General features: G+C 41.2%; 1 protein-coding gene across 1 annotated transcript in view; it reads left to right on the top strand.

Annotated features, from left to right (window-relative positions):
* The first annotated feature begins 1,141 nt into the window (after nt 1–1,141).
* Nucleotides 1,142–12,239, top strand: part of PPP2R5A (protein phosphatase 2 regulatory subunit B'alpha) — a 44,118-nt gene continuing 33,020 nt past the window's right edge. Inside the window, exon 1 of the mRNA XM_075707140.1 lies at nt 1,142–1,292. Coding sequence (XP_075563255.1) covers nt 1,142–1,292 — 151 coding nt within the window. The remainder of the gene's footprint in view (nt 1,293–12,239) is intronic.

Genomic DNA, 12,239 nt, shown 5'->3' with positions numbered 1-12,239 from the left:
AGCCCCTGCGCGGGAATAGGGGTGTTCCACGATCCTCTCTTTTCATTGGCTGTCCGGTGCCGTCAATCACCCAGCGCCGCCAGCAGCGGCCGCTTCTCTCGCCCCTTCTTGCCCCTTCGGCGGTCGCCCCCGCCCCGCCCCTTTCCCCTCCTTCCTCCCCTCAACTCCACTCGCCCCAAGTTGCGCCGTCGCTCGCCCGCCGGCTCCGGGGCTCTGGCGGCGCGGCTGCGGCGGGCGGAGACACGCGTGGCGGCCCCCGGCGGAGCAGGAGGGGGCAGGATGACGGCGGAGGCGCGGGGAGCACCCGGCGGCGTTTGAAGGCGGAGAAGGGGCGTGTGGGAGCGGGGAGTGGAAGCCGCCTCCCCGGCGAGCTCGGCCCAGGGGCGAGTCCGGCCGATGACAGCGGGCTCGGCGCGGGCTGGCGCAGGCGAGCCCGGCTGAGGGGGACGCGGAGCGAGCGAGGCGGGAGCGGGGCAGCGGCGCCGCCGAGCCCGGCCCGCGGCGGCTCGCGTCGCGCCTTCCCTGAGGAGAGCGGGAGCCCGGTCCCGTCGTCCCCCCCCTCCCCGCCGCGGGAAAGTTTGGCGCCCGCCCGCCCCGCCGGGCAAAGTTGTTGGGTTTGTTTGTTTGTTTTTCCCTTTCCTCCTCCGCCCCCCCCCCTTCCGCTCCCCCGCCGGCCGCCGCTCTCCCCCGCCTCCCCGGCAGCCGGCTCCGCGTGGAGAGGAAGCTGCGAGGGAAGCAGGAACTGAGGAGCGAGGCGGCAGCCCGGACCCCGGAGCCTCCCCCAGCGCCCGGCAGCCCGGACCCCGGAGCCTCCCCGGAGCCTCTCCAGCGCCTGGCAGTCCGCACCCCGGAGCCTCCCCGGATCCCGGAGCCTCCCCGGCGCCCGGCAGCCCGCACCGCCGCCGCCCCGCTCGCCGCCGGGACGCCAGCCCTCGCCTCCCCTCTTCTTCCCGTCGGGGTGGTGTGCGCGGGCGGGCGTGAGGGCAGGAAGGACTTGTTTTTTGTTTGGTGGTTTTTTGGTTTGTTTGTTTGGTTTTTTTTATTTTTTTAAAAGCCCCCTTTTTGCCCGCCCGCTTCTCCCTCCGCTTTAATATATGCTTCTGGAGAGCGACGGCCCCCCGCGCCGCCTCACCGCCCAGCCATGTCGGCGGCCATCTCTGCCGCGGAGAAAGTGGATGGCTTCACACGGAAATCGGTGCGCAAGGCTCAGAGGCAGAAGCGCTCGCAGGGCTCCTCGCAGTTCCGCAGCCAGAGCAGCCAGGTGGAGCTCTCGCCGCTGCCCCAGCTCAAAGGTACCCGCCTGTCGTCCTCCGCGTCCTGCACACCCCAGCCCTCCGGCTACAGGTGCCGGTGCCCTCGGCCGCCCGGGGCTGCCTCCTCTGCCAGCGCTTTGCCTGCCCCGCGCTGCCTGTCCTGCCTCGCCCCCTTCCCCCGCACCCTCTGCCCTTTCGCCGCGTCCTCCTCCGCTCCCGCTGCTTCCCAGGCAGGCACCGTCCCTGCGGGAGTAACTCTGTGCACGGATGGGCTCGCTTCCTCCGCTCGTGTAAACCGAGCGTCGTGCAGGTCGGTTCTCGTTTACTGCCCGGGGACTGACTCCTCTAACTCGCCACCCCTTTTCTGGGTAATTTAGGAGTAAGGGTTGGGCGGGCAGGTGTGCTTTTTTGACGGCTTGCTGCGGAAAATGTAGACGGTGAGTTGAGTTGAGGAGTGCAGGGAATTGAGCACTGAAACCTAGGAGCGAGTGGTGGCTCCTCCCACGGGGGGGGATTTTGCAAAGAGGAACTCTGTGCCTGTGGCATAATATCCTGAGTTACCGGAGAGAGTTTGCGTTTGGCTTATTTGTTCCTTCCCATCGCTTTCGGACAGCCTTTGAATGATGTCTTGCCTGTCTTATTTTAATGAGCAGGAGCTGCCTCAGAGACCTTCTCCTCTACAGAGCTGTATGCGAACACTCACAAGTGAACAAAAATTGTAGGTGCTAGTGGCGTTAAAAGAGATAGTGAAGGTTTTATGCTTTGTATTGGAGCTCAAATCTGAAAAGAGTCAGTTCGTTAGATTACAAAAATGAAGTGAAAGTTAATTGCAACCTTCCACACCTTTTGAACATCAAAATAAATTTCTATATCTTTCTTATTTTAAAAATGACAAAAATAGTTATTAGGCAGAGAATATAAACTTGTTATTCAAGTATTTGACAGGGACCTGAAAAATAAGGGAGATTACCTTAATATGACCCAACATATTAATTTTACTTCCACTAGTGTTAAAGTCTTAAGGTTTTTGAAGCTGCATCATATGATGGTGGAAAAAATCTGATGTTTTGCAGCAAATACCCAAAATGTGAATGAAATACAGCAAATGTAAAAATATTCCTAGCTACTAAGTAATTTTTTAATTTGATTTTTATGGTTTTTACAGTCATGCCTGTAGTATTTCAAGACATTTTTTTTTTCTGTACTTTTGGAGTGGCAGATGTACATGAACCATAAAACTGGCTATTAGCAGAAATGTTATTAAACACAAATAAGCTTGGGCAGGAGAGTAACAAGTGGAGGGTTTTTCTTTTTAGCCTATTTGTTGCAGCGGCTTTGAGTGTTACTTTTAACAACAGCAGGGGTGTTCTTGCTGCTTGTTTTGGGCTTTCTTTTCTGTGTGAAGTTGTGTCCTGTCTTGGTACGCTAGTTTGATTTGGGGGGTTTATAGCCAGAATAATTTGTTTGAAATCAAGATTTAGTTTCTGCTATTCACATACTGTTTAGACAGTATATTTTCCTCAGATCATTTTTATAAAACCACACTTGAGACCTTGTAAAAGCACTTGGTAAATATCGCACATAGGTGGCAGACTTCAGAAACTTTGAGCCCTGATCCAGCAAACAGTTAAACACACATACTTTATGGAGGGAGTAATTCCAGCTTAAATCAGCAAAATGTCGAAGTTTAGATTCTTTGCTGAGCTGTGACTTAACATTAAATTTTTAGCTCCATATGATTAAGTCTTATAGTTTTGTGGTGCAGTTTTACAGCTTTTTACTTATAACACAGAGAAATTATGCGTGGCGTCAGCAGCTCAGATGCTCAGAAATTTGAGGCCATAAACTATCAGAGGAATTTTTTCAGTTACGCAGAGTTTTATAGTAGTTTGGGTTGCCTTAAATTCTTAAAGGAAAATCATATCTGTCTTTATGCGTATGATTTAAAGACTTGCCCTCTTAACCTGCTTCAGAACATAAATTGTAGGCAAAATATACTTTTATGAGTTATAGCATCCCAACTAGCCAGGTAGCAGGAAGTTGGGCAGCACTTTTCTGCATGTTTTCTCCCTTGGGTTTGTGATGTTAGATTTGTCCTGAACGTAGCTATGGTCATAGGATGATTTCTCTCCCTCTGCTTGAGGCACGCTCTCTCCCTTCTTCTCTTGAACCTCCCCTGTCCCCCAAACCAAAAAAGCTTCTAGAAGGAAGGTGTTTGCTCTCTCTATAAATGTATTGTTTTGTAAAACTTCTTGTTCTAATCACATATTTTGGGGAAGAGGAAGCTTTGCTTTGCTTTATTCTTTAAAATCAATATGGAATTCAGTAATAGTTGTGATGCTGCCAATGTAGTATCATCTACAGAGTAGTAGCCAGCATTCCCAGGGAGGGGCTGAAAGAGGAAAGTGCAGTCATTATACTGATGCCTAAGGGTGTTCAGCATACACTTGTGAAATTAGATTAAGACTTTTTGCTTTTCCAGATATCTTCAAATAAATGGTTAAATCTGAGGTGTTTGAAGCCTGTATTGGGAGAGAAGTAGCATTTTGTAGATGAAAAAGCAGTTTAGTATTATGCTGCTATAAAATACTACTTCTTGTTTATAATAGTCTTGTTTCATCACTTTTAAGAAAAAAATATTCTAAAATACATAAAAGCAGTATTCTGAAACTCCCCAAGAGGTTTGTCAGTGCGGCCTAAAATACTTGCATCTATTTTACTGGAACCAGAGATGTTTCAGAAAAAAAATAAAAATTGCCCATTCTCTTTAAATACCTTCTCGGGTAGGTAGTGTTGTGGGTTTTTTTTTTCTTTTTGTCTAGGGACTGTTGCTTGTTTGCCACTGAAATGGCCAGATCCAGATTGTGTAACACACTTTTATAGTTGTGTTGCTTGAAAGCCTGTAGACAGATAAAAGTACATATTTCTGGAGTTAATTGTACTGCTGCTGTGTATTAGCAAAATTCCTTAATTTGGCTGCATATTGTATCACTGCTAGGAGAAGAAATATATCTGTAACTTGCAGGTAACAGTCCCAAATAGTAGGTACTTTGGAGGTTTTGTTGGGGGAGTGGGATTGAGAGAAGGGGCAGCAAGATTGTGTGTTGTCATTAACATTCAGATTATTTTTGTGTGTGATGATATCTATCACTTTTAGATAAAAGCTAAGCAAAACCTGACTGATGTCAGGATACATAAAATAAATTAGTGGTGTGTTCTTCAGTTAAGTTAGCAGGTTTCCTATGTGTTTTATTCAGGAGAGTGTCCATTTTAGGGTATTATTTGAAAGCTGAATAAGAAATACTGGAGACCCAGTGACTGTATTTAAAAGAAAAGGGGGGGGGGAAGCTTGTGGAACCTGTTAGAAGTTGAAGTTGCGCTTTTTTTTTTCCCTATCTCCTTTTCATTTTGTTACTTTATAGCTTACGTCATACAAATCCTTTGAAAAATCTGCAGCCAAAATAATGTGCTGGTTAACAGCAGGATTTTATCACTTCATGGACAATTCTGAGTGTTAGTTTAAAGAAATCTGGCAAAGGAAGTCTTATTTTTAACGTCTTAAGAAGTGGTAATTTTGTCTGGATAGCAAGTTGTTTTAAAAGACCGCAACAGCACATGCAGTTACCTTCATTTTTGCAAAAAGACATGTAACTTGAGCTTGGAACCTGATCTGACTCATTACAGTAAAAGTAAGCATGCTTGTTTCTGTCATTTTTGGTTGAAGAAGCATGTAAAAATACAGGTGGGAAATAGTGAATAGAAAGCGTACAACTCATTGCTTTTATTTAGCACAGTTAATATGGTCTGTCAGGTTGTAAAGCAAATATACCTTTTTTCCTGTATACCAAACATGTCAAGTGCAGCTGGAATTAATAAACATTTCCTGATGCCTTCCTTTCTGTGATCTTCTCAATAGTGAATATCCCTTTGGGAAGATGCATGTCACCACAGGCTTTTTTCCTATATCATTCTCGGAGAACAAATATGTGAAAAGAAATTCTTAGTATTCACTTCCAAATTAAACTGTCTCCCCACAGAGAGAACTCTGGCCCTTACAGCAGAAGAACTGGAAGGTGGTCCAAAAATCTTTCAACCATAGGCTAGGGATGGTTCTAACAATCTCTGCGGGGCTGAGATTTACAGTGGTGAAGTATACTGGAATAAGACATTTTTAAGAAGATGTTCCAGTGTGTAGTTTCAGCATTCAAATATGGGGTCTAAAATAGGTGTTAACGATAGTATTTTCTTTACTTAAACCCTTGAGAGAGAGCTTGGATTTGACTGAAAACCAGGTGCTGTGTTCAAGCTAAGCTTTTGTGGAAACGTTACAGGAAGGCCTAACAAGCTTGCTTATGGGTAAAATTTTAATGTTATTAAATCTGCTTGGGTCATTTCTAACCTTAAACTTTGAATGTTTTGGGTCATACAGTGTGTGCTTCAGAGTGACAAAAACGAGTTAAAAACAGCTGAGAAGAATTATCTTCTCATATTAAGTTGCCTTTGCTCCCCAAAGGAAAATGTCCTTCAAAAATTTTAGAATTATTTACTTTTACTACAGCCTTGATAAATATTTGTAAATGAAAGGACAGTTTTCTGTCTCAGATTTGCACTTTTTCTGTATCCCTGATGATTCATTGTTATTTCCTCTTCTGTAGTCCTCCATCCTATACCTTTTGTATTCAACATCCCTTGCAAGTACAATCTTCCTGGGTGAGTTTTTCCTTAAGGAATGTAATCTTTGTTTCAGATGAAGAATGAGGACGTTCTGTAAGCAATTTAGGTTTAACTCTTATGTATAATCTCAGCAGGGTGCACTATAAAGTAGTCAAAACTTCTGTTTAGTGAAGTTACAGTTTTGAGAAATAGAGAACCTATAATAGCTAAAGAAGCTTTAAGAAGTTTTTTAATATTCTAATGTAGTTCCATGAAAAATGGGCTGTTTAATTTTTTTCTATATTAAGGAACTGTTCCTTGTTTATGGAGTGGAACATTTAATCTTTAATTCTTAACAAATTGACCTTTTTTATCCTTAGACTTGAATTTTTGGTCTTAGAATATACTTCCATCAAAAGCAACTCCTAAATATAGAGCCTATTGACAGTCTTCACATGAACTTTTCTATTTAAATCTTTCACATCTTCTGTGTGCCAGCTTAGTATCAGATTTCTTTTTCCATATTAGTTGCTTTCTAGTTTAGTCAGATAGTAGTTTTGCAGGTGCTGAATTTAATGTTAGTTGCTGTACAAAATACAAAAGAAATTACTTACTGCTCCAGGCTATCTGATCAAAAGAAGATTATTTCAATCTACAGACTTTTTTTTTTAAATATCTATCTAAAAATCGTTCAGTGCTTTTGAAAAGGTGTCATACCAACAGTTCTGGACAGATTAATATTCTGTTTAAGCATAGAAGGGACATGTGTTGTGTTGTTATGAAGAAAGACACTTCCCTTGGGAGGGTATAAAATTCAGCTTCTATACCATTGTAGTCCTGACTCCTGTTTTAATCTAGCAGGATAAAATTATATTTATAGTCTCATAACAGTGTGTAGATTTTGAAGGTTGGAACCACAGCCTAACTAGATGAATAGGTAGTAAATAACATCTGTTGTATAAGACTCCCTTGGCAAAATGCTCTACTAGAAACTGGACTGGCAGTGACAGCTTCTTTTTAATGTCTGAATCACTGATTTTTATCAGAGAGTCACTGAACTAGTTTCTGTTGAGTTTTGCTGAGTTCATGGCCAATGAAGTATGTTATCTACGAGATGCCTATTTTGTAGCATGCTTTTGACTTAAAGGCAGAGAGCTTGTCGTAGTTAAGGTCGCCCACAATTTTCCTTTGCAAGACTTTATTCTCAGCTGCGTGCAGCATTGCTAAACTGTTTGAAGTTTTCCATGCCAAGTATGGACAGTTTTATTTGGAACTCAGGCTAATTTTCTTAGTTTCAGCAAAAACAGTTCAAACTGCTTCTGAGATTGGAGTGAAAAGAAATTGTATATTGTCAATAATTAAGCAAAAAATTAACTGTCTTGAGGTTTAATGTTTGCTGTACTTTGGAGCTTAGCATGTAGTTCTTAATGAAAATGGATCTGATTTGGTCCAAATTCTAAGACATGCTCAGTAGCAAGACTGATGATTTGTATCTAATATGCTATTCTGTATAGATACTTGAGTATCTGCTACGCTACTCTTATCTACTATGCTCTGTGAGTCTACTACGCATGACATTTCTTTGGTTTTCTTGTCTACAGTAGTGCTAGGCATGGCAACTAAGTGTGTGGAAAACTTGTAATGTATTCTTCTACAAGCTAGAACCCAGAAGCGTATTACAGGTGGGGGGACAGTACGGAAATGGTGGGCTGGTTAGAGAAGCTGAAGTGGGAAGAGAGCGCAGCAGCTAGCTCCTCTCCAGTAGCTGCACCAAGTTCAGTATTTAGAGTCTCACAGTCCAGTTGGCTGTGAAACTTTCTGGAAATGTTTCTTGTCGTTCTCTCTTCTAGTTTCTTCATAGTTTTTCATTGCAGCCGTGATTTTTGAAATTCCTGTGATCTTTCTGAAACTTCATGGGCTTAGAGTTTTTGTTCTGTACATCAGGAATTGATTGCAGATGAGTTGGCTCATCAAACGAGAGTCTTTACTTGAGAATTTAAAATGATTAGAGCATGAAATTCACTTTCAATCATTGTGCTTAGTAGAACTGCTTCTGGCTACTCTATGTTTGGGGACGTGGGAGTGAAGCTGAGAAGGGCTGGTGAAATGTAGATTCCGGATACTGGGCCTTAGTATTTTAAGGGTATGGAGGCTATGGGAAGAGACAGCAGTCTGATCGGAACTGTAGGTACTGTAGCCTGCTAAAGTAGTAGCATGTATTGCTGCTATGAATATGGTGAAAGGAAAAGGCTATAGATTTTTTAAAAAAAAGAAATAAAATTGTGCTGTTGTGTTGCCCAGCTACCATTGGGAAAAGATGTCTGTCTCTTTCTCATCTCGAGTTCCTTCTCTTTGCCATTGTTTCTCACTATCTTACCAAGCAAATCTTTGGTGAAATTGGTAGTTTTTGTCACCTTCATTTATATGATAGGGTTCAGAAGAGAAATACAAATTTTGCTGTGGAGCTGGGAGGTCAAGGAGTGAGTAACAACAAACACTATATTTGCACATATATATTCAAGAATACTGCTGCAAAAGGAAGATGTTCTAATTCTAGTAAGTGATTTTTGAACCCCTGAGAATTAAACGCATTAAAGCTACTCCGTACCATAACATGAAAACTTTTAATCAGTAATTTGAAAAAGTAAACCTGTGTAACATATTGAAAGTTTACATCTGAGTCCATCACACACTTGGAGAGTTGACAAGCTCTGGATGACAAAGGTGAAAGCAGCACAGTAGATTTCCTCGGAAGAGCTGAAACAGAAGGTGAGGTGAGTTTAGAGAAGGACAGTAGAGCATGGGCCAGGAAGGCGTATCTGAATAAAAGCAGGAATAAAAAGTCACAGCAATTTGTCTGAATGTGAAGGGAGAAACAGCTTTATTTCTGCTGTTGCTGTATTTGAGAATTAGCAGGGGGCATCACTGCATAAACAAGTGAACTTTTAGAAGTGATTTAATAGGTTACTTTTGTTTCTGTAGCTGGTTGGTCCTTTAAAAAATAAAAGCACAGCTTTTATTTTACTAATTTCTTCCCAAGTAAAATTTTATGGGAAAGTATGGGGGGAAAAATGGGTTTTAAAAAAAAAGTTCTAATTTAGTGTAACTGTATGCAACGTGTATGTAACAGAAACAAGTGATGAGAATTGCACTTAGGTTTTGAATTGTATATGTGAAATAAATTCGTGCATTTCAGCATTGTTGGATTCTGTAGGAAAACAGTCATTATTTTGAGATGAAAAATTAAGATGCATATGTCAGAACCCCCTAGAGAGGCATAGGCTGGCTACCACAGTACAGTCAGGAAGGACAAGGTTTGGTAATTTATATTTCTCTGTATTTTCCCTGAAGAGTAGGAAGCAGGAGCAAAGTAAACTCAGTACATCAAAATGGTGTAAATTGAGTTTAAAAATAGCTAAGAGATTTTGCCAAATGGGAATATACTTAAGTGTAAGATCCCTCATTACTGAACATGTGATGTTGACAGTTTTTGATAGAAAGAACATAACTGTTAGAGTATGGTTGAAATTGATGGGAAGAAAAAAAGTAGCTCAGACTTTTATTTATGAGGCAAAATGCTTAATTCAAGTGAAGTGGGTAGAAAGATCCTGCAAGTGCTTAAATATTCATCTGCTTAGGATGATCTATTCCTATTGAGGTCAGTGGGAGTTACATCATTGAATGCAGCGGAACCAGGATTTCTCCAGTGTTTCCAGTGTAATTTAATCCTAGTTCTTCCTACTGTAACGCTTATCACTATAAAGTATCTCATTATCTTATTTGTCTGAGAAAACTTTGACAATTAAGAAATGCTGGTTTAGCCAATTCTTAAAGTAAATACTTATCCATGGAAATAATCCAATACCTGTAACTTCCACTCAGATTTACACAGGGATTCAAGGGAAGAGGAGGTTTTTCCTTGGCTTTTGAAAAGCTAGATTGCATGTTTCCTCTGGCACAGGTTTCCAGTATTACAAATTACTCCCCTATCCATCCCTTTCACACATTTTAAATAGCTAAGTGCTAAATTAACTGCAAAATGAGTTTCTGTACTTCTGTGAAGTAATGTTTAACAGCTACCCCTTGGTTTCAAATAAAAGGTATTTTTATATTGCACTCAGTGCTAATTTTGCCATGTGAAAATGATGTATTTCTTCAGTTTCTGGGAAAATACAAACAAACTTGATTTGTAATGTTGACTTGCATTTTCTGGTGTGATGTCAAACTGGAGCAACTTCAGCATCTTATTCAAAATGAGTTTTATTCATAGATAAGGTGAGGAAACGATTGGGGAAGAATATAAGTTAATAGATTTTTAAAAACCGATATCCCACGCCAGATCCACTTATGGCTTACTTCATTATCAGTGCTCACTAATTATAAAATACCGTAATTTCAGTCAAACGGGAGTTTTGCAGTTGACTTAAAAAGGGAACTTACTCAAATTATAAATACAGTTTCTGTCCTTTCAAGCTTAAAAGGTGCAAATCAATTTATTTTGGGCTTCTGGTCAAGCAAAGTGTGTTCCTATGAATAGAGAATGTTTTTAATACAGTACTGTATAATGGTTATTGAGCTTAAGTTTGTACTGAATCTGTGTGGCACACAACTTTGTCACCTGCTTTTCAGCTGTCTCTGTCCCCAGTAATGTACATACAGAGTACTACAGCTGTTGGGGGGGGGGGGGGGTGGTAAAATAGGGAGAAGAGCTGTTCAGATTGTTCTTTTAATTCTTAGCAGGGTAGATGTGAAACAGTTCCTTGAGTCTACCTTGTCACAACCTGAAGGGTTGTTTTACATCTTCAAAACTACACGTGAAAATTCAGAATTGTATTGAATACTTATGCTTCAATAAATAGTACTTCTGTAATTAGACAGTAGGAAATAGGGCTATTATTATGAAAGCACTTCAGCAGGGTACTTTCTTAATGTCTGAAGTGTCTTGGTTGACTCAAATCTTCATTAAAATCAAGGGATTTAACATGACAGTAGCTGGAGACTCTTAACTGTATGAGATTATAAGAAAGCTTGGAAGATGGTAGAAACAATCTAGGTAAGACACTTGCAGTTTACCATCGCTGCAAGGAGTCATGTCACAGAATTTGTGACAGATGTTGTTAGATCAGCATAGGCTTTTCAGATTTTGTGGACTGATTTGTTAAGGTCATCTGTTGGCCACATGGAGTGGCAGATGAGACTTCTGAACAAATAACCTGTTATTGGATGGAAGATAGCTTTCCAGGAGTACTTTTAGTAAATTACTTTAAAATTATCTATAGCCTAGACTTTGTAACTAACTTCATAAACCACGGTGCTGTGTGTGAATAAAAATCACTGTTGATTGTTATCCTCATCTAGTTCTACTTCTAATGTGTGATGATGACTTTTTTTTTCCTTTTTTTTTTTCCTCTTCTTCTTCTTCCCTTTCTTCCCTGGCATGTATCACAGAATTAATCTTAAATCCAGAATATTCTAATGAGCAAAACTTGTGATTTCTTAGCTATTTCAAAAGAAAATGGAGATTTGCTTGGATGGTGGTATGATTTTTAACAGACTGTTTGCTTTTGGCAGTTTTAATTTGACTTTGCACAAGTGATTGGAGAAAGGTGTATATTAACTTAGATAAAACACATGCTATAGGGACAGTTGAGTAAGTAGGGTGTCACAGTATTTTTGAAGTATTGTTCACATGGATCTCTTAGTGCAGTTCCTGACTGATGACCATACACAGAACAGTTTACCTATAAGTGGAAGCACAGCAGAAGCTCAGCTCATTATCTTGATTGTTCCTTTGCAGTCCTTTTGATTTCTGAGATGAAAAGGTTAAGTGTTAGTATGAGCACACAGGGTCCTAGACAGGATTGACCAATGTGCCTTCTGTACCTCTAATTTTGTGCCAAGTCTTTGTTTTGGTTATCTCCTGTATGTAGTATGAATTTCATTGTAGCATGGTGTTTAAGAATACCATTCTACTTTGTTGTCTTCCAAACTTCATTCTCTAGTGAACAAACTTACTACTGTATAGGGAGCTGGTTAACTTTTAAAATATGTAGTGTTCTGACTTCCTTATCTGACCTGGAAAGTCAGAGCTCTGTTACTGAAAACACTCAGAGGAACTTACTCGGCCCCTTCCGGAATTCCAGCAACAGCTGTAGACTTTGGGGTAACAGGTAATTTGAAAATATATGCTGTTGTACTCTGAACAGAGGGGTTGGGGGGAAAACCTACAACCCTAGTCTATCAAGAAATGGTACTTATTCCTTAGGGTGGAAAATCTGAAAATACTGATGATAAGATTCCTTGGATACCTAAGGTGCTGCACAAGTGCTCGTC

This window comes from Pelecanus crispus, chromosome 3 (assembly GCF_030463565.1).
Source record: "Pelecanus crispus isolate bPelCri1 chromosome 3, bPelCri1.pri, whole genome shotgun sequence".
Lineage (NCBI taxonomy): Eukaryota > Metazoa > Chordata > Aves > Pelecaniformes > Pelecanidae > Pelecanus > Pelecanus crispus.
This window is presented reverse-complemented; position numbering and strand designations above follow the sequence as displayed.